General features: G+C 46.4%; 1 protein-coding gene, 1 long non-coding RNA gene and 1 pseudogene across 2 annotated transcripts in view; 2 read left to right on the top strand and 1 right to left on the bottom strand.

The window, feature by feature from the left end:
- Positions 1-1,324, bottom strand: part of LOC147341351 (uncharacterized) — a 34,729-nt gene extending 33,405 nt beyond the window's left edge. The window contains exon 1 of the long non-coding RNA XR_015159600.1: positions 1,156-1,324. This is a non-coding gene — a long non-coding RNA (uncharacterized LOC147341351). The remainder of the gene's footprint in view (positions 1-1,155) is intronic.
- Positions 1,325-4,096: 2,772 nt separating this feature from the next.
- LOC147341349 (zinc finger protein 75D-like) overlaps positions 4,097-22,767 on the top strand; it is a 41,983-nt gene continuing 23,312 nt past the window's right edge. Inside the window, exon 1 of the mRNA XM_086389197.1 lies at positions 4,097-4,680. Coding sequence (XP_086245323.1) covers positions 4,659-4,680 — 22 coding nt within the window. The 5' untranslated portion in view covers positions 4,097-4,658. The remainder of the gene's footprint in view (positions 4,681-22,767) is intronic.
- Positions 4,105-4,340, top strand: LOC147341350 (small integral membrane protein 10-like protein 2A; annotated as a pseudogene).

Here is a 22,767-nt window from a genome sequence, read left to right as displayed (position 1 = left end):
ATCACTCTAACCAATAGTAACATATACTCTATAGCTACAGTAATCAAAATAGTGTGATATTGGAGAGAGGATGGATAGACACATAGACCAAAGCAACAGAAGAGAGAACATCAAAATAGACCCACAGAAATATGCTCCACTGGTTTTTGACAAAGATGAAAGAAAAAAAATTCAAGGGAGGAGGGATAGCTTTTTTAAACAAACTGTGCTCCAGCAATTGGGCATTTTTAGTCAAAAAGTGAACCTGGATTTAAACCTCCAAACCCTACATAAATATGAACTCAAAATGGACTACAGACTTAAATGTGAAATAAAACTTTAAAAAATTTAAAAGAAAACATAGGAGAATATCTTTGAGACCTAAGGCCTGGTAAAAAGTTCTGACATATAATACCAGAGCCATGATCCATAAATAAATTGGACCTCATCAAATCAAAAATTGTGCTGTGAGAAAGCCCTTGTTAACAGAATGAAAATACAAGCTACAGATTGGGTGGAAAAATATTTGCAAACCATCTATCCAACAAAAGAGTCATATCTAGAATATATTATATAGAACTCACGAAACTTAATAATAAAAACAAGCAGTTCAATTAGAACATGACAAGACATTTAGCTAAGGAGGACATATGGGGTTTCCCAGGTGGCGCTAGTTTTAAAGAACCCACTTGCCAATGCAGGAGACATAAGAGATGCGGGTTTGATCCATGGATTCCCTGGAGGAGGGCATGGCAACCCACTCCAGTATTCTTGCCAGGAGAATCCCATGGACAGAGGAGCCTGGCAGGCTACAGTCCATAGGGTCGTGAAGAGTCAGACACAACTGAAGCGACTTAGCGTGCATGCACAGACAATATACAGATACAAAATAAGCACATAAAAAGATTTTTGCCATTATTAGCCATAAGGGAAATATTGGGTTAGCCAAAAAGTTTCAATTAACTTTTAGGCTAACCCCAATATAAATTAAGACCACAATAAGATATCACAATACACCTATCATAACGGCTAAAATTTTTAAAAATAGTGATAACATCAAAGGCTGACAAGGATGTAGAGAAACAATATATTCAGAAATTGCTGACCCAGAGTGTAAAATGTTACAGCCACATTGGAAATTTTAACTGAGTCTTATGAAACTAAACAGGCACTTACCATACAGCTTAGAAATTGTACTCTTGGGCATTTATCCCAGATAAAGAGAAAATTTTGTTCACACAATAATCAGTGAACAAATATTCACAGCAGCTTTATCCCTAATAGTTCCAAACTGGAAGCCCTGGTGTCCTTCTTGGGTAGGAGGTATACAAATTCTGGTGAAATCATGTGAAGGAATACTAACTTAGCAATAAAAGCAGTGAACTATTGACACTTGACATTTCCAGCAACTTGGATGACTCTCCAAAGAAGAATGAGAAAAAAAAAATCCCAGACTGAGTGAAAAAGCCAATCTCCAAAGTAAAAAAAAAAAAAAAAAAAAAAACCCAATCCCCAAAAGTTACATCCTATAAGATTCCATTTTTACAACATTCTCAAAAAGACTAAATTATAGAAATAGACAGCAGATTAGTGGTTGTGAAGCATTAAGGAAGGCGAACAGGAGAGAAGTGGGTGTGGTCAAAAAAAAGGGCAACATGAGGGATCCTTATAGTTATGAAACTGTTCTGTATCTTGACTGTGATGGTGGATGCATGAACGCACATATGTGATAAAACTGCATAGAACAATTCACAAACATGCACACACAAACGAAAAAGTAAATTGGGGAAATCTGAACAAGATCGGTAGATTGTGTCAATGTCCTGATTTTGATATTGCACCATACTGCAGTTTTGAAAGATGTGGAAAACTGTGGAAAATTGGGTAAAATGTACGCGGGATCTATTTTTTTCTTGCAACTGTATGTAAATCTACAGTTACCTCTAAATAAAAAGTTTCATTAAAAATTCAATTGCAGGGACTTCCCTGGTGGTTCAGTAGCTAAGACCCTGATCTCCCAGCGCAGGGGGACTCAGGTTCTATCCCTGGGTAGGGAATTAGATCCCACATGCCACAACGAAGACGGAAGATCCTGTGTGCCACAACTAAGACCTTGGTGCAGCCAAATAAATAAATTTTAAAAATAATTGCATTCTGTATATGAAAAGTGAACATGTGGAAACCAAAATTAAGCACACAGTACCATTTACAGCCATTCTAAAGGAAATGAAATAGATGAAACTCTAACAAAATATGTATAGGGTTGCTGAGTAAGTACAAAGAGGTGGCTCAAATCAGTTCTTTTGTGGTGTTGGAATATTTTTGTATCTTGATCATAGTGGTGGTTGCATGAATCCTGACATGGGATAAAATTGCTAGAGCGATACAGGCACACATACACACAAATTAATGCAGGTTAGAAAAATGGAGAAACCCGAATTGGGCCTGTAGTCTAGTCAAGAGTAATATACCAGTGTCAGTTTCCTAGTTTTAATATTATACTGCATCTACAGAAAATGTCACCATTGGGGTACGTGGGTAAAAGGCACAAGGTCTTTTTTGTGCTATTTGTGCAACTTCCCTGAGTCTATAATTATTTCAAAATAAAATGCTAAAGATAAATGAGATGTGGCCAAGAAGAGGTTTCAGAAATGATTGGAGGGAACAGGCTCTGCACATGAATGAGGCAGGATCCAGTCTAGGAAAAAAAAAAAAAAGGTTTCTATGTAGCTTAAGTCTATATTCATGTGGCCCCTTCTGTTTCAAATATTTTTGTTGTATTATACAAGTAATAGTTACAGATACACAAATGGATATACATACATATACACGAAAAACAAAAGGTATGTCTTTCTTCCTACTTCCTTAACCAGAGTAAATGATGTTCAATAATGTGACATTTATCTACCCTGATTTTTTTATGCATTCGTATTCATGCATGGTTATATTGTTGTGATCCAATAACCTAGTGCCTCTCAAACTCTCTCTTCTCCAGGACAACTGCTCAATCAGTGTATATGAATCTGCTGGGTTTCTTAAACATTTATACAGATGTCACAGAGATATTCAGTATGACTGAACAGGCATTCTGAGAGGAATTAGTAAGGTATTAACTTAGGCCAGCCCTCCTTGTGAAAACTGGGATGAAATCTTCATGAATCAACTTTTGCAGACGGCTTTTCTTTTTTTCTAATTTTATTTTATTTTTAATCTTTACATAATGCAGACGGCTTTTTAAAAGTCCTGACTACAATGAAGCAAGCACATTTCAATAATTCTGAAAATGTCATGGACTTTGAATTGGATTTGGTTTAGATAAACATTAGGTGAAACCACGAAAGGGCTTTAAAACCCAAGAGCAGATAAACAGCAATGAATGAGGGCAAATGTACAGCTGAGAAGACCTTGCGCAGCATCCAGGGCAAAGACAGACTAAGAGGAGTGCATAGAAATCACCATGGGATGAAAGGTAAGGACAATGGGGGTAAAGGAGCATTCACGAAATACACATGAACGGGGGGAAAATGAGCATGTAGGTTTGGTGAAATTCCACAGTGCAGAGTTACCAGAAAAAAACATGAATTAAAAGTGCAGTGGCTAGCTGGCCAGATTTTCTGCGGAGACAGTGAGGGAAAGGGGATGGTGTAAACGGATAAAGAGCTCCCGGTGGGCCTTCCTTGCAGAATAGCGCATTCTGCAAAAGGATCCCAGGAGGGCAGCACTTGACAAAAAAAAGCTTTCAGGCCCGCCGGCTCTCTTAGGAGTCTGGGAGGAGGCGGGGCTTCTCGGAGGGGCAGGTACCGGGGGTGGGGCTGAGTCGTTGGCAGCAGCTCTGTGGTACCGGACAAGGGGCAGGGCCATGCTAGGGGCGGAGCTGCGCAGGCGGTCGCCAATGTGCGTGCAGGCGAGGGGGCGGAGCTGTCCCTAGGCAGCTCAGGTGGGGCCTTGGCTGTGGCGGAGGAGTCATCGGGAGCCCAGCCCCTGAGGGGAGACTGAAGGCGGGGCGCGGCAGAACAGGGCGGAGTGGGACGCGACTGCTGTTGGCCAGCGGCTCCAGGCCTCGCGTCCACCTGTCCGCCAGCTCGTGCTGCGGTCGGTCCGCGGGGCCCGCGCCGGCCCGGGCCCATGGCGGCGTCTGGGGCTCTGTCTGCGGCGGTGGCAGCAGCGGCCCTGTCGGGCGTGGCAGTGCGGCTGGCGCGCTCAGCCGCGATCCGCGGCTCCTACGGTGCCTTCTGAAAGGGGCTCACGCGCACGTTGATCGCCTTCTTCGACCTGGCCTGGCGTCTGCGCAGGAACTTCCCCTATTTCTATATCGTGGCCCGGTGATGCTCAACGTGCGCCTGCAGGTGAGGATCGAGTGAACGCCCGCTACCACCTCCGCCCGGCCGCGACGGCAGGGGCATCAGCATGAAGGATCACTGGGCCGGGGGCCGCCGGGACGCTCCGGGGGACGAGGAAGGAGCGGATCAGGCCTCCGGGCCCTAGACCTCCGCGGAGGACGCAGCCACCGAGCCCCGGCTCTGGCCAGCCACTTCGCGGCCGGTGACGAACTGCACTGAAACTCTCAAAACGGGCCCTTTGCATCGAACTCGAGAAAATTATCTGAGTGCAGCCGACCTGTTGCCTCACTTTGGCCGAAGCGGGGAGCAGAAGGAAGAAATTCTTCAGTAGGAACATGAATGACTGACCCCGACCGAAAAGGTAGGAGGCCAGAGGTTGGACTTGGCGGGCTGGAGGGAGGTGGTGGCCATGACATCTAGATGTCCAGGCTGCCGCGTGGCTTGGGGAGACGAGGAAGGGACCTGAGGAAACCAGCCTGGAAAGCTGCCTGGCCGAGAGCAGGCAAGGCAGGGTGCATGCAGGCCCTCTGGACTCCCTTGTCATATATCCAAGATGGGGATGAGGGGCAGCTGCCTGGGCATCTCCGAGGGTCAGCCCATCACCTTGGCCCACGGCCCCGGTAGTGTCACCTAAACACAGGGGAATAGAGGGAAATGGCCCAGGAGAGGCCCAGAAAGCCCTGGAAGAGAGCGGATGCTGGCCCCCTTGTCCTCCACCCCTCGAGAGGCAGCCTGGATGGATGGTTGTGTTCTTGGCCCAAGCCCAGGTCTGTCTCTTTCTCAGCCCTTCACAAGACTTCCTCCTGGCGGGTCTCTGGGACTGCTCTCTGCCTGCTCCTGCTGTCTCTCTTGCTCCTCTCCACCCTCCAAAGCTTTGCATCAGGGGACAGGGAAGAGGGAAAGACGTGTTCCTCCCAGCCCTGCCCCATCTCAGCCACGCTCCCTCCACCTCCTATCAGTGCCCTCCTGGTGCCACAGAATGCGGTGCTCCAGTCCTGGACAGCCTCAAGCAGCCCCTGTGTCCCAAAGGATTTGGGAAAGTGGGGGTCTCCTTGAGTGGAGGGCAGCTGTCAGGCTGGGATGGGAGAGCAGATGGAGAAGAGGCTTGTAGGGTAGGCGACAGTTGGGGAGACAGGGACGTCTTTGGGTGAGGAGGAAACTCTCAAGTCCCCATGTTTTTCTTGCAAGAACTGGTGTTATAGAAGGTGAACTGCCCCCTCTGTGGTCAAGAGAATCAAATCCCTGCCTGGGGCACCCCTGCCCCTAGAGTTGCCTGGGGAGCGCACGAGAGAAGGGCCTGACCCCTCAAGGAGAGGCAGGGCCTTCCAGGTGGAGAGCCCAAGGGGAGGGGTGGCCTGGTGATCCAGTACTGGCATGAGGGAGGATGGATGGAGCTAGAGACACTCTGGCGTAGCTCTGTTCTCCCCATCTGCTGGGCTCTGGGAAGGGAGACATTTGCCCTTGTCACATAGATCAGAAGTGGGGGAGCTGAACCTGCCTCCGGGCCTGAATTCCCCACCTGCCCCCCAGTCTCTGGGAGACCTGGCACAGTGGGATGGGGGAAGGGAGCACAGGCTCCCAAGGGATCTAGAGAGAAAGGCCCGTGGCAGGGAAGGTGGGGTGTATGGCAAGTCACAGGGAAGAACCAGGGGACAGTCTAAGCTGAGATGGTCCAGGAGAGATGAGTCCCAGAACCCCTGGGGAGCAAGGTATTCACACACAGTCAGGCCTCCCCACCCAACCCAAGCCCCATGCAAGGCTTAACCAGAGGTTCCTTGGTGTTGAGTGGCACAGGTCTCTCAGTATGGGTGGGGGTGTCGGCTGGCTCCTGGGGCTGAGTGTAATAGGAGGGAAGGAATACAAGTGGGTGGGGTGGAGCTGAGACCCACGCATGACCCCATGTCTCTGTCTCCAGGCTCCCCCTCCTGCTAGGATCACACAGGAGCATCTGCTCTGGATGGGCCTGCAGCGGTCCTGGCTGTGCTGCTGACTGGTGCACCAGGAGCGGCACTGAGGGGAGCCAGGAGAGGCCCTGGCCCTCACCCCCATCCCACATCCACATCTGCCCCCTCACTGATTGCTTGCGGTCCTGGTCCTCAGTTCCTGGGACTAAGAACCACAGCAGCCTGGTTGCCCCTGGGACAGAGGGGCTGAGCCTCACACCATGTGCCCTTCTCAGCCACCCAGGGCCCGGCTGAAGAGCTCTGCCTGCCTCACCCCGAGGCCTGAGGCTGCACCCAGGCTACCACATGCCCCCCGCAGATTCCCACAGATGGAATGGTGCTGATGGCTTCCTCCCTTGTGCCAAGTTGCCTGGAAACCCCTGGTCCTGGTGGCCCCTCCTCCACCCCAACTGTGTCCCTCCAGGACCACTTCCGGGAGACTGCCAGCCTTTGGACTGCATCCCTGGAGTTCTGAGAGACTGTGACTTGGGCTGCAGGGGAGGAGAGGAGCAGAGAAACAGGGGCCTCCTTGGGGCTGATGCGTAAATGTGCCCTTTTCAAGTTCGGATCTCACCCTCTGGGTGACTGGATCCCCAGCTGCAGCCTCTTCCTGGGCCAGCCTGAGAGGACCTGGGGAGGGCACTAGGGAGTGTCTTTACTTAATATGTGTGTGCCTGTGTGTGAATGGGTGTGTGAGCGCACATGTTGAGTGCATGTGTGAGTGTGGGGTGGGTGTGGGCATGTATGTGCGAGTATGTATGCACATGCATGAGGGCTTGAGTGTGTGAGTGTGTGAGGGGGTGTGTGGATGAGTGTGTGGGTATGAGTACAGATGCACGAATGCACAGATGTTTGTGTGTGAATGTGCGGATGTGAGTGTGTGTGTGTGAATACATGTGTCAGTGTGCATTTGTGAATGGGTGTCTGTGCACAAGTGTGTGATTGCTTGTGTACACACGAGTGACTATGCGCTGCAGAGGGTGCAGAGCTGTTTAGCTGGTGTGCAGTGCAGGACGGGCTCCCTGTCCTTTCCGGGCTCGTGGCTCTGTTGGAGCTGCCTGGGCCCTGGGAGGCTGCTTCCCAACGTGGAGAAAGTATGTTGGAGATTCAGGGGCCCCAGGCTCAGAGACCCCTCGTCACCTGCAGAGAATCCCCGCTCCTTGTGGGGCTCTGGCTGGGGCTGTCCGCCCCCAAAGATGTTGGCCGTGGGAGGGGCGGGGACACGTCCTCAGCACGTGTTCCTGCCACTGCTCTTCTTACCGTTTTGATCTTGAGTCGTTGGCTGCTTCTGCTCTCCCGTCTCTTCCTCATCTCCCAACTGGGCCCCTGCTGCTCTCTTTGCACTTTATTTGCAGTCTGTTTTTCAGGCAGTGGAGCTTACACACAATCACTGACTTGAATAAGACCACTGTTCCTTTTCTGTGTGTGATGAACTCTGCACCAGTCAGCGCAGTCTGGTCAGAGAAATGTTCTTGTTTCCAGTGTTGTCACATCTTGTGTCTGTCTAAGTTAATAAAAAATATTCTTTGAATTGAATAAAATGAAAACTGGAGGCCTCTTGTTTCTGGTGTGGTGCCCCCTTGGAGGAAAGGGGCTGGGGGTGAGCTCACCCTACTCTGGTGGCCAGAAGCTGGGGCAGGGGAGCATCCTGAGGGCTATAAGTGGGTAGGGTCATGGCAGGGATGGTGGCCTGTTCAGAAGATGCTCTGAGACAGGACTTGACTTGGAGCGCTGCTCCCATGATGAGAAGTCAGCAGCACAGGCCTGGCCTAAGATGTAGCGAGTGTCCCAGTTTGTCCCATTCACAAACTATTTGAATAACCAGACAGCTAAGTGTTTTCTTTATTTTAAAGCCTGGTGTTAGAAAGCACTTAATTCAGTTGAACCCCAAGGATGGGCTGGGGTAGGTGAGGTGAAATGGGCCGTCTGCAGATCATTTTGTGTCACCCAGAGGCCTCTCTGCAGCAGCAGGTGGCAGGGACCCATCGCTTCCCTGGCAGCCAGGTTGGTGCCCAGGTTTGAAGAAGATCAACGTTGGGGACCAGAGACCAGCTTCCCTTCCCTCCACCTTAGACTCAAGCTGTCCCATCACAGGGCCCGGGGTGGGGACTCCGAGACTGCTGCAGAGGGAGCGGGGGTGGTGGTCAGAGGCTGTGGGAGGGAGGCCTGCAGAGAAGCACAGCACCCACCTCAGAGGAAGGAAGGTAGGGCCCTCTTCTGCGCACAGAAACAGAAACATCAGGTGGTGGGGTGGCTGATACCTGTGCTTAAGCAGAGTCCCACGACAGGACCAAGGCTCTGAGCTACTGGCAGATCTTAAGGCCTGGCCCTGACATTCCCTGAGGGTCCTGTCACCCCACTGGAGGGACTCATTCTCTGCTCCCCATCCTCCCTGTCTGCCTCCTGACTCTGCCCACCCTTAGACCAGGATCCAGCTCAGACCCCACCTCCACGCCTGCATTCACCTACCCAGGCAGGGAGGAAGAGCACACAGCCTCCCCAGCCCTTATCTGGGCACCCTCGGCCCCCCCCAAGAGATGATTGTCTGCTCTCCCTCCTTAGCCTCAGCCTCTGGTCTCAGCCAGACCTCTGCTGCTGTGTCTTTCCTGTCACCTCCTGCTCTGCTCTTTCACTTCCACCACCCTGAGCTAAGGGCTGACTCAGCATCTGGGCCCAGGCACAGCCTGTGGCTTCTGGTCCAGTGTTCTCGCTGCCTCTGGGTCTCCTTCTTGGCACCCATGATTTTCCTGGGCCTGAGGCTGCTTCTGAGCCTGCACCCTGCACCCCATCCAGCTCTCAGCTCCCTGCACCCACTTGCCCAGCCCCTCCAGGGAGGCCCATTCTGGCCCTTCTGCTGCCCCCCACACCCAACCAGGCAGGAGGAAGATGCCCAGACAGTGCCTACCCATGAAAGCCAGCATGGTGGGGCTTCCCCTCTGGCCAGAGCGCCTCCTGGGGCCTATGACCGACTTTCCCAACCTCCACAAACAGTAGGCCTCCATGGGCCACAGCTCCCCACCAAGGCACTGGGTATCCCCCCCAACCCTGTGCACTCAGAGACAATCTCACTCCCCACTGCCCCGCTGACAGTGGCAGAAGCCCCTGATTATCTTGAGGCTGTGTTCCACCTCAGCACTGGGAACCAGACTGAACCTGGGAGCCTCTACCTCTTCTGCAGAGCAGTCCCCAAGGCTACCTCAGGCCAGCTTCTCCCTTGCCTGGTCACCAAGCCTTTCTCGAGGCTTCCCTCAGTGGCTGCCATGACAGCCCTCCCTCTCTGTGGCCACCACAGGGTCCATCTGCAGCAACCGCCATGCTCATCCACCCACAACACCCCTTACCCAGAAATCCAAGGTCTTCTCAGGAATCCCTCCTTGCCCTGCCTCCCACACCCCAATTTATGCCACACATCCCCTGTAGCTCATTAACATTCACCCTGATAATGGGGTCACAGTGGCACCCAGAGGGCCTCAGGGAAGGCGATTCTTCAGAGACCCTGAGCCGCTCATTTGGCAAGACATATTTCCTGGGCTCCTCTCCATGCCCGACCCCAAAGTAGGCCCTGAGCACTGAACCCATGGACCAGACAGAGGAGCCCACACAGACCATGTGAGAGCATAATAGGTGCAGGGCTCATGGGAGGGTTCAGCCAGGAGGAATGTGACCCCTCGTGTACCCAGGAAGTAATCTGGGGTGTCATTGCTATGGCCAGCTCCAGGTCCAAGGTTAACTCAGAGCAGCCTGGCCACCCAGACCAGCAGAGCCATAGGTTCCCGGGAGCCGGTGAGGCATTCCACTCGTGACAAAGGTCATGAGGAAGGAGGCTCGGTATACGCAAAGGCGGGATCGAGCCTCAGGAGTCCGCCCAGATATTCTTGAGCATCTACCCCCAAAAAACCAGAGTCTGCCTACTTTATTGCTTTGTGCTCTCACCTCTGACTTTACTGGGGGGCTGTCCCCCACCACCATCTCGCTCTCTCTGTCAAAGTTAACTTACAGCTCCAATTAATAAAATTCCTGGGCAATTAGGAGTGTTTAAATCCAAACCCCTCAGATGGCTCTCTAACTCGCCTGACAAGTTTACCCGGACTCCTACAGCTATGCAAAGGATTGTTTACAGTCTCCCAGCCTTGAGAGGCTCGGGAAGCTTAAGATATTCAAATAGCTTAGAGCCTCTCAGAGAGTTAGAAACTGTCAGAATAAAACTAGTAAAAGATTTCATTGATGAGTCAATGCCTGCTGCCAAGTTTTCACATCCCCTGAATTGTATCCTTGGATATGTATTAATTAATAGTTGGTATGTAGAAAAAATAAGTAGTGGCCTTGGTGTTAATAACTTTAGACCCTTAAAGTAATAAATTCTTTCCTTTGTTGTAAACCGATTACACATTCGCCCTATAGGAATGCAATTTTATCTTCGGAAGATGGTGCCAAACCTTAAAATAATTACTCTTAGAGAAAATAAGTCTTTGTTGATAAGTCCTTGTCAAGAGTCATAAAATGTTAATAGGCCTTCTGGCCAGAAGATGATGTAAATCACCTAAACCATTTGTATATGATACATTTGCAGGAAAGAAACCCTGGTTTTTGATAAGGATCAAAAACTGCTGACTTTGCATCCCCTATTATCCTCTATGTGTAACTTAGGGTATAAAAACCCCTGTTAAAAATAAAGCTACGGGCCTTGCTCCCCAACGCTTGGTCTCCCCATGTCATTCTTCCCTTTAACTTCTGGCTGAAGTCTCGATCTGGAGCGCGGATATCCTCTGTGACCATTTATTTGCCTGGGCTTCTAAGACCCACTCGAGAAGGTGTCTAAGGTGGGGCACCTTCCGCTATTCGAGAGAGCGCCTGCGGCCTCCGTGGTCAGAGCTAACCTGGTGTCACTGGTTATATTGATTTTCCGCGTAAACCAAGCTACTCAGCCTCTTTTCTCCACTGAATTTTCCGACTGAGCTATGCTCATTCTATTACTCTTTATATCTCTAATTAGCTTATAAATAGTCGCCTAGGCCATCTCTCCTTCAAATACCCTGGATCAGCCAGGGCTGGACCCCGGCAATAGGTGACTTTCCCAGTTCCCAGAGACTGGCAGCCAAAGATTGCATTTTAACATGGTGCAGATTAAAAAGAAATGTCAGGACACATGTGGCAGGAATTCCAATGAATGCCCCAGATACAACTGGAAGGTAATTCCATCGATGTTCTCGAGGCAATTTTTTTGGAAAGTCTTATCGAAAGTTGTTTCCAGGTGAATACCACGGCAGATCAGAGCACTTTTTAAAGCATTTTTTATTCAGATGTTGTGCACATCCTTAACCCAGACCCCGTGGAGTGTTCTCCATCCTGCTTTTCCTACCTCTCTCTACAACAGGGTTTTGCACCCAGGAGTACAGAGGGCAGAGCCCCAGTCCAGGAATGAAAGGCCGGGTGGGTTCCAGCTCCACAGATCACCAGCTCTGGGCATGTGGGCATGGCACTGTGCCTCCCTACACCCGTTTCCTGGCCTACAGGCACAGTAGTGCAGGCCCCAGGGAAGCAACTTCTCAGTTCTCTTTGATGTTTTGAGACCAGTAGACTATTTTCTCTATGTTTCTGTTTTCTCATTTTCTATGACTTCATGATGATGGCAACTCTCCATGTACATGCCACCTGCGAAATACTGCAGTTTGACCTTGCCTTGCCGGGCGCCCTTTCTGCAAGGTCAAATTTAACAGAAAGCCAGTCTCTGTCACCCTGGGAATCCCAGTCATATGGCTAAAGCAGAGGCTCTACAACCTCATCTTGGCACCATTCCTCCCACTCCCTTTCTGTGCCCCAAGACCTCTCTTCTCATCCCCTTAGCATCTATGTCTTTTTTTTAGAAATGTCTGTTTAGCTTTTCTGCCCATTTTTTTTCATTTTTTTTATATTGAGTTTCCTGATTTGTTTGTATATTTTTGAAATTAAACACTTGATAAATTAGGAGTATGGTATTAACGTATACACACTGCTGCTGCTGCTAAGTCACTTCAGTTGTGTCCGACTCTGTGCGACCCCATAGACGGCAGCCCACCAGGCCCCGCTGTCCCTGGGATTCTCTAGGCAAGAACACCGGAGTAGGTTGCCATTTCCTCCTCCAATGCATGAAAGTGAAAAGTGAAAGCGAAGTCGCTCAGTCATGTCCGACTCTTCGTGACCCCATGGACTGCAGCCTACTAGGCTCCTCTGTCCATGGGATTTTCCAGCCAAGAGTACTGGAGTGGGATGCCATCGCCTTCTCCCATATACACACTACTATATATTAAATAAACAAGGATTTACTGTAAAGCATAGGCAACGATGTTCACTATTTTCTAATAACTCAGAAAAGTTTTTAAAAGAATATACGTATATAAAACTGAATCACTTTGCTGTGCTCCTAAAACTAACACAATATTGTATATCAGCTGTACTTCAATTTAAAAAACAAAGCTGACTGCATATGCATGACTGCTTCTGTCAATGAAGTTCTTGGTCACACAATACCCACAGGGTTTTCTGATATAGTTCAAGGGATCCACCAGCTCTGGCCAGCCTTGGACTGGAGCATGGAGCCTTCACCAAGTTTTGGCAGAATTTGCTTTCTGTAATGAACAAACCGTGAGGACGAGATATACAGGTTTTCAAGTTATAGGAGGTGCAAGATCTTGAGCAAATAAGAATCTATGAACTGACCATGTGCTTCAGATTTCTATGCACACCACAAGATTTGCAAATACATCTGGGATGCAGGGTACCCCCTTAAGTCACCAGGGACTTTTCAGAACACCAGCAGTACTGGAAATTGTCATTACCTCTTATACACCAGGCACGTGGTGCTTGGAGCAGACTTGGGAGGGGAAACTAGCTGGGTTCGAACCCAGACTCTTGAGCGGAGTCACTTTGGCCAGGTCCTTCAGACTCTCTGGGCTTCCCTGGTGGCTGAGTGGTAAAGAATCTGCTTGAAACCCGCTTGAGAGGCAGGTTCGATCCCTGGGTCAGGAAAATCCTCTGGAGAAGGGAATGGCTACCCACTCCAGCATTCTTGCCTGGAGAATTTCAAGGACAGAGGAGCCTGGCGGGCTATGGTCCATGGGGGGTCATAAAGGGTAAGACAGGACTGAGCGACTGAGCACATTCAGATTCTCTGTCGTTCACTTCGTCTGCGAGATGGTGAGTAATTCCATGGTTCTCTGAGGAACATGTGAACCAGTACACATCAATCACTGAACAGTGAGCACGGTGACTGACTCGTGGAAGTGGTCTGTACACAAGACCCCATCTTTGTTATGATCAGCTCGATTCAGAGCTGGTCAGAAGAGCTGCTCAGTCTCAGGACATCAAAAGACAAGCTGCTCTTGCTGAAGCTGGGGAGGGGCTGGTGACTAGAGTCCTGCCTCTGGCCTCCACACCAGCAGTGAGCGCCCTTGAGCCACTTCTGTAGTGGACGCTTGCCTGCTAGTCAAAGTGTGGTCCAGGGACCAGCAGCATCAGTATCACCTGGGAACTTGTCACTCTGAGGCCTCCACCACAGGCCTATTGAATTAGGACTTACACTTTCATAATAACTGGTGATTCCAGTGCACATTAGAGTTTGAAAAGCACTACTCCCTGATATCTTGAGAGTCGAGAGGTTGACATAAGTAAACTGTATTTTAAATGAACTGAAAAAGGACGTACAGTGACGTACCCAAAACCACAAAACTAATGGGTGGCAGAGCCAAGAATAGCATCCAGGTTTCCTGACTTTCAGCTCAGGCTTTTCTGCACGATTCTGATCAGTTGCACCCTGTGGCAGATTCCCCTCTGGTCCCAGGGGACAAGTTCATGTCTTGTTTCTGCAACCAAGCCCCTGTCATATGTCCTTGCATCTAAATCCATGACTTGTGAGACTTCCTTGGTTATCCAGCAGTTAAGATTTCACCTTCCAGTGCTCCCTTGATGGTTCAGTGGTTGAGAATTATCCTGCCAGTTCACTGCACAAGGCTTCCATCTCTGGTCCAGGAAGATCCCACTTGCCACAGAGCAACGAAGCCAGGTGGCCACAACCGTTGAAGCCTTCTGGCACTAGAGCCTGTGCTTCGAAACAAGAGAAGCCACGGCAATGAAAAGCCCACGTACTGAAACCAAGAGTAGCCCTGGCTCGCTGTAGCCAGAGAAAAGACCCAGCACAGCCAAAATAAATAACTTAGGAACCGCAATGGCACCCCACACCAGTACTCTTGCCTGGAAAATCCCATGGACGGAGGAGCCTGGTAGGCTGCAGTCCATGGGGTCGCTAAGAGTCGGACACGACCGAGCGACTTCACTTTCACTTTTCACTTTCATGCATTGGTGGAGGAAATGGCAACCCACTCCAGTGTTCTTGCCTGGAGAATCCCAGGGACGGCGGGGCCTGGTGGGCTGCCATCTATGGGGTCGCACAGAGTCGGACACGACTGAAGCGACTTAGCAGCAGCAGCAGGAACCGATTACATTCTTCCGATTTCTGAGTGGAGCATCGCCACCTGCTGGTTGATCCCTTGAACTACATCAGAAAGCCCTAAAGGTGTTGTGTTGCCAAGGCCTTCAGCGACAGGGACAGTCATCCGTGCACAGCCAGTTTTGATAAGGGCAAGATAAGAAAGAGAAGAGAGGCCTTGGGACACACGAAGGAAGTGGGAGTAATATATGTCAACGTGAGTGTGCAGAGCCTCCTATAACTCGAAAACCCAGTGGAGCTGCGCCATCTACTGGTGGATTCTTTGAATTATATCAGAAAACCTGGGGGTGTTGTGTTGGCAATTCACATCACATCAATCAGTGGACACTGAGCACAGTGGCTGACACGCAGAAGCGGTCTATCCACGAGGACCCGTCTTCGTTAGTGATCAGCTTGATTCTGAGCTGGTCAGAAGAGCTGCTTAGTCTCAGGGCGTCAAAACGCAGCACTGTGTCAGGGTCAAGGGCATAAACTCTCTATTTAGACACAGCAGCTCTACCACTTAACCAGGGCAGGCCACTCGGCCTTTCTGAGCCGCAGCTTCGTGACTGGTCAAATTGGCGTGGGTAGCACCCACCTGGCGACTGTCGTGGGTCCAGTGCGGCCGTGAGCATGGGTAAGGGCCTGGCTCGTCCTGGGACGGGTTCGGTAGGTGGCAGCTTCTGTGTGAATCCGGCTGCGGGGGCGCCTTCACTGCGCACCATCCGAAACAACTCACTCCTTCCGCCTCATCTGTAGCTCCTTCACCCAGTTCTCATCTGCTTGCCCTCAGCTGCACAGAGTGGGTAGCCGAGATCCAAAGGAAGAAAAAAGAACACAGGAAATGGAAGGGATTCTATTCATCAACCTTCCCTGGATTTGGGAAAGACAAAGCCACCCTGCGACTTTCAGGGTGTCCTACAGCTGAAACCCCCTCACAGCCTCCCCCTGCTGTCTCTTTGGTGTACCTGAAGCTTTGGCCTCCCGCAGCCACAGGAGCAAGCCAGTTGGTACTACTGCCTCTCCTTCTGGGTGCGGGGAGGGGGGCCGCCGGGAGGGCAACTGAAGTCTGAGAGCTCCACTAGATTCCTGCCCTCCCTCGGTTCTGCCCTCTGCCTCCACCAATCCCTATCTATGCTTTTCCATCACCTGTGTGCTCCATGGAGCATACGGATTTGCTCAGCCTTTTATGCCACAGAGGACTTAAACCTGCAAAGTCAACCACATTGTTTTCCTCTGGAAGATTTATGGAACTGCAGACTATTATTTTTCACCTGGGGCTTCTGAGGTCCCCAGTTAAAATACATCTGTTCTGGCATCACTTTCCCTCAAGAATACTTTCTGCTTTCTTTTTTTTTTTTTTTTTAGTTTTTTTTTTTTTTAATTCTTCCAATTTTATTTTATTTTTAAACTTTACATAATTGCATTAGTTTTGCCAAATATCAAAATGAATCCGCCACAGGTATACATGTGTTCCCCATCCCGAACCCTCCTCCCTCCTCCCTCCCCATACCATCCCTCTGGGCCATCCCAGTGCACCAGCCCCAAGCATCCAGCATCATGCATCGAACCTGGACTGGCAACTCGTTTCCTACATGATATTTTACATGTTTCATTGCCATTCTCCCAAATCTTCCCACCCTCTCCCTCTCCCACAGAGTCCATAAGACTGTTCTATACATCAGTGTCTCTTTTGCTGTCTCGTACACCGGGTTATTGTTACCATCTTTCTAAATTCCATATATGTGCGTTAGTATACTGTATTTATGTTTTTCCTTCTGGCTTACTTCACTCTGTATAATAGGCTCCAGTTTCATCCACCTCATTAGAACTGATTCAAATGTATTCTTTTTCATGGCTGAGTAATACTCCATTGTGTATATGTACCACAGCTTTCTTATCCATTCATCTGCTGATGGACATCTAGGTTGCTTCCATGTCTTGGCTATTATAAACAGTGCTGCGATGAACATTGGGGTACACGTGTCTCTTTCCCTTCTGGTTTCCTCAGTGTGTATGCCCAGCAGTGGGGTTGCTGGATCATAAGGCAGTTCTATTTCCAGTTTTTTAAGGAATCTCCACACTGTTCTCCATAGTGGCTGTACTAGTTTGCATTCCCACCAACAGTGTAAGAGGGTTCCCTTTTCTCCACACCCTCTCCAGCATTTATTATTTGTAGACTTTTGGATCGCAGCCATTCTGACTGGTGTGAAATGGTACCTCATAGTGGTTTTGATTTGCATTTCTCTGATAATGAGTGATGTTGAGCATCTTTTCATGTGTTTGTTAGCCATCTGTATGTCTTTTTTGGAGAAATGTCTATTTAGTTCTTTGGCCCATTTTTTGATTGGGTCGTTTATTTTTCTGGAGTTGAGCTGTAGGAGTTGCTTGTATATTTTTGAGATTAGTTGTTTGTCGGTTGCTTCATTTGCTATTATTTTCTCCCATTCTGAAGGCTGTCTTTTCACCTTGCTAATAGTTTCCTTTGATGTGCAGAAGCTTTTAAGGTTAATTAGGTCCCATTTGTTTATTTTTGCTTTTATTTCCAATATTCTGGGAGGTGGGTCATAGAGGATCCTGCTGTGATGTATGTCAGAGAGTGTTTTGCCTATGTTCTCCTCTAGGAGTTTTATAGTTTCTGGTCTTACGTTTAGATCTTTAATCCATTTTGAGTTTATTTTTGTGTATGGTGTTAGAAAGTGGTCCAGTTTCATTCTTTTACAAGTGGTTGACCAGATTTCCCAGCACCACTTGTTAAAGAGATTGTCTTTAATCCATTGTATATTCTTGCCTCCTTTGTCGAAGATAAGGTGTCCATATGTGCGTGGATTTATCTCTGGGCTTTCTATTTTATTCCATTGATCAATATTTCTGTCTTTGTGCCAGTACCATACTGTCTTGATAACTGTGGCTTTGTAGTAGAGCCTGAAGTCAGGTAGGTTGATTCCTCCAGTTCCATTCTTCTTTCTCAAGATCGCTTTGGCTATTCGAGGTTTTTTGTATTTCCATACAAATTGTGAAATTATTTGTTCTAGCTCTGTGAAGAATACTGTTGGTAGCTTGATAGGCATTGCGTTGAATCTATAAATTGCTTTGGGTAGTATACTCATTTTCACTATATTGATTCTTCCAATCCATGAACATGGTATATTTCTCCATCTATTAGTGTCCTCTTTGATTTCTTTCACCAGTGTTTTATAGTTTTCTATATATAGGTCTTTAGTTTCTTTAGGTAGATATATTCCTAAGTATTTTATTCTTTCCGTTGCAATGGTGAATGGAATTGTTTCCTTAATTTCTCTTTCTGTTTTCTCATTATTAGTGTATAGGAATGCCAGGGATTTCTGTGTGTTGATTTTATATCCTGCAACTTTACTGTAGTCATTGATTATTTCTAGTAATTTTCTGGTGGACTCTTTAGGGTTTTCTATGTAGAGGATCATGTCATCTGCAAATAGTGAGAGTTTTACTTCTTCTTTTCCAATTTGGATTCCTTTTATTTCTTTTTCTGCTCTGATTGCTGTGGCCAAAACTTCCAAAACTATGTTGAATAGTAATGGTGAAAGTGGGCACCCTTGTCTTGTTCCTGACTTTAGAGGAAATGCTTTCAATTTTTCACCATTGAGGATAATGTTTGCAGTGGGTTTGTCATATATAGCTTTTATTATGTTGAGGTATGTTCCTTCTATTCCTGCTTTCTGGAGAGTTTTTATCATAAATGGATGTTGAATTTTGTCAAAGGCTTTCTCTGCATCTATTGAGATAATCATATGGTTTTTATTTTTCAATTTGTTGATGTGGTGTATTACATTGATTGATTTGCGGATATTGAAGAATCCTTGCATCCCTGGGATAAAGCCCACTTGATCATGGTGTATGATCTTTTTAATGTGTTGTTGGATTCTGATTGCTAGAATTTTGTTAAGGATTTTTGCATCTATGTTCATCAGTGATATTGGCCTGTAGTTTTCTTTTTTTGTGGGATCTTTGTCAGGTTTTGGTATTAGGGTGATGGTGGCCTCATAGAATGAGTTTGGAAGTTTACCTTCCTCTGCAATTTTCTGGAAGAGTTTGAGCAGGATAGGTGTGAGCTCTTCTCTAAATTTTTGGTAGAATTCAGCTGTGAAGCCGTCTGGACCGGGGCTTTTGTTTGCTGGAAGATTTTTGATTACAGTTTCAATTTCCATGCTTGTGATGGGTCTGTTAAGATTTTCTATTTCTTCCTGGTCCAGTTTTGGAAAGTTGTACTTTTCTAAGAATTTGTCCATTTCTTCCACGTTGTCCTTTTTATTGGCATATAATTGTTGATAGTAGTCTCTTATGATCCTTTGTATTTCTGTGTTGTCTGTTGTGATCTCTCCATTTTCGTTTCTAATTTTGTTGATTTGATTTTTCTCCCTTTGTTTCTTGATGAGTCTGGCTAATGGTTTGTCAATTTTATTTATCCTTTCAAAGAACCAGCTTTTGGTTTTGTTGATTTTTGCTATGGTCTCTTTTGTTTCTTTTGCATTTATTTCTGCTCTAATTTTTAAGATTTCTTTCCTTCTACTAACCCTGGGGTTCTTCATTTCTTCCTTTTCTAGTTGCTTTAGGTGTAGAGTTAGGTTATTTATTTGACTTTTTTCTTGTTTCTTGAGGTGTGCCTGTATTGCTATGAACTTTCCCCTTAGGACTGCTTTTACCGTGTCCCACAGGTTTTGGGTTGTTGTGTTTTCATTTTCATTCGTTTCTATGCAAATTTTGATTTCTTTTTTGATTTCTTCTGTGATTTGTTGGTTATTCAGCAGCGTGTTGTTCAGCCTCCATATGTTGGAATTTTTAATAGTTTTTCTCCTGTAATTGAGATCTAATCTTACTGCATTGTGGTCAGAAAAAATGCTTGGAATGATTTCTATTTTTTTGAATTTACCAAGGCTAGCTTTATGGCCCAGGATGTGATCTATCCTGGAGAAGGTTCCATGTGCACTTGAGAAAAAGGTGAAATTCATTGTTTTGGGATGAAATGACCTATAGATATCAATTAGGTCTAACTGGTCTATTGTATCGTTTAAAGTTTGTGTTTCCTTGTTAATTTTCTGTTTAGTTGATCTACCCATAGGTGTAAGTGGGGTATTAAAGTCTCCCACTATTATTGTGTTATTGTTAATTTCTCCTTTCATACTTGTTAGCATTTGTCTTACGTACTGTGGTGCTCCCGTGTTGGGTGCATATATATTTATAATTGTTATATCTTCTTCTTGGATTGATCCTTTGATCATTATGTAGTGACCTTCTTTGTCTCTTTTCACAGCCTTTGTTTTAAAGTCTATTTTATCTGATATGAGTATTGCTACTCCTGCTTTCTTTTGGTCCCTATTTGCATGGAAAATCTTTTTCCAGCCCTTCACTTTCAGTCTGTATGTGTCCCCTGTTTTGAGGTGGGTCTCTTGTAGACAACATATGTAGGGGTCTTGTTTTTGTATCCATTCAGCCAGTCTTTGTCTTTTGGTTGGGGCATTCAACCCATTTACATTTAAGGTAATTACTGATAAGTATGTTCCCGTTGCCATTTACTTTATTGTTTTGGGTTCGAGTTTATACACCATTTTTGTGTTTCCTGTCTAGAGAATATCCTTTAGTATTTGTTGGAGAGCTGGTTTGGTGGTGCAGAATTCTCTCAGCTTTTGCTTGTCTGAAAAGCTTTTGATTTCTCCTTCATATTTGAATGAGATCCTTGCTGGGTACAATAATCTGGGCTGTAGGTTATTTTCTTTCATCATTTTAAGTATGTCTTGCCATTCCCTCCTGGCTTGAAGAGTTTCTATTGAAAGATCAGCTGTTATCCTTATGGGAATTCCCTTGTGTGTTATTTGCTGTTTTTCCCTTGCTGCTTTTAATATTTGTTCTTTGTGTTTGATCTTTGTTAATTTGATTAATATGTGTCTTGGGGTGTTTCGCCTTGGGTTTATCCTGTTTGGGACTCTCTGGGTTTCTTGGACTTGGGTGATTATTTCCTTCCCCATTTTAGGGAAGTTTTCCACTATTATCTCCTCAAGTATTTTCTCATGGTCTTTCTTTTTGTCTTCTTCTTCTTCTGGAACCCCTATGATTCGAATGTTGTAGCGTTTAATATTGTCCTGGAGGTCTCTGAGATTGTCCTCATTTCTTTTAATTCGTTTTTCTTTTATCCTCTCTGATTCATTTATTTCTACCATTCTATCTTCTAATTCACTAATCCTGTCTTCTGCCTCTGTTATTCTACTATCTTTTGCCTCCAGAGTGTTTTTAATTTCACTTATTGCATTATTCATTATATATTGACTCTTTTTTATTTCTTCTAGGTCCTTGTTAAACCTTTCTTGCATCTTCTCAATCCTTGTCTCCAGGCTATTTATCTGTGATTCCATTTTAGTTTCAAGATTTTGGATCAATTTCACTATCATTATTCGGAATTCTTTATCAGGTAGATTCCCTATCTCTTCCTCTTTTGTTTGGTTTGGTGGGCATTTATCCTGTTCCTTTATCTGCTGAGTATTCCTCTGTCTCTTCATCTTGTTTAAATTGCTGAGTTTGGGGTGTCCTTTCTGTATTCTGGCAGTTTGTGGAGTTCTCTTTATTATGGCGTTTCCTCACTGTGTGTGGGTTTGTACAGGTGGCTTGTCAAGGTTTCCTGGTTAGGGAAGCTTGTGTCGGTGTTCTGGTGGGTGGAGCTGTATTTCTTCTCTCTGGAGTGCAATGAAATGTCCAGTAATGAGTTATGAGATGTCTATAGTTTTGGGGTGACTTTGGGCAGCCTGTATCTTGAAGCTCAGGGCTGTGTTCCTTTGTTGCTGGAGAATTTGCTTGGTATGTCTTGCCCTGGAACTTATTGGCCCTTGTGTGGTGCTTGGTTTCAGTGTCGGTATGGAGGCATTTGATGAGCTCCTGTCAATGAATGTTCCTTGGAGTCAGGAGTTCCCTGGAGTCAGGGTTTGGACTTAAGTCTCCTGCTTCCGATTATCAGTCTTATTTTTACAGTAGTTTCAAAACTTCTCCTTCTATACAGCACCATTGATAAAACATCTACATTAAAGATGATAAGTTTCTCTACAGTGAGGGTCACTCAGAGAGGTTCACAGGGTTACATGGAGAAGAGAAGAGGGAGGAGGGAGTTAGAGGTGACCCAAATGAGATGAGGTGAATCAATAGTGGAGAGAGTGGGCTAGCCAGTAGTCACTTCCTTATGTGCACTCCGCAACTGGACCACTCAGAGATGTTCACGGGGTTATACAGAGAAGAGAAGAAGGAGGAAGGTAACAGAGGTGGCCAGAAGGATAAAAGGGGGGAATGAAAAGGAGGGAGACAGATCCAGCCAGTAATCAGTTCCCTAAGTGTTCTCCACCATCTGGAACACACAGAAATTCACAGAGTTGGGTAGAGTAGAGAGGGGTTAGGGAGGAGACACAGGCGACCTGGTGGAGAAAAAGGAGGGTCCAAAGGGAGAGAGAGCAGTCAAGCCAGTAATCTCACTCCCTAGTGAAAAATGGGTCCTGAAGATTGGGTCCTTAAAGGTACAAAATTGGTAACAAATACATAAAAGCAAAAATTAAAAATCTAGAGTAGAGTTTGGAATTTCAAAAATACGATGTTAAAGAAAAGAAGAAGGAAAAGAAAGAGAGAAAGAACGAACAAACAAAAACAAACAAGGTCGCGAAAATTATAAAGAAAGTACAGGTACAAAATTGATAACTAATACCAGAAAGCGAAAATTAAAAATCTAGAGTAGAGTTTGGAATTTCAAAAATACGATGTTAAAGAAAAGAAGAAGGAAAAGAAAGAGAGAAAAAAACGAACAAACAAAAACAAACAAGGTCGCAAAAATTATAAAGAAAGTACAGGTACAAAATTGATAACTAATACCAGAAAGCAAAAATTAAAAATCTAGAGTAGAGTTTGGAATTTCAAAAATACAATGTTAAAAAAAAAAAAGAAGAAGAAGAAAAATAAAGAGAGAAAACAAACAAACAAATATGAACAATGTCACAAAAATTATAAAGAAAATACAGGTACAAAATTGATACCAAAT

This window comes from Bos grunniens, chromosome X (genome assembly GCF_055505025.1).
Source record: "Bos grunniens cultivar Pamir isolate PY7600 chromosome X, Bosgru_T2T1.0, whole genome shotgun sequence".
NCBI lineage: Eukaryota > Metazoa > Chordata > Mammalia > Artiodactyla > Bovidae > Bos > Bos grunniens.
The sequence above is the reverse complement of the archived record's forward strand: the minus strand, read 5'-3'. Positions and strand labels throughout refer to the sequence as shown.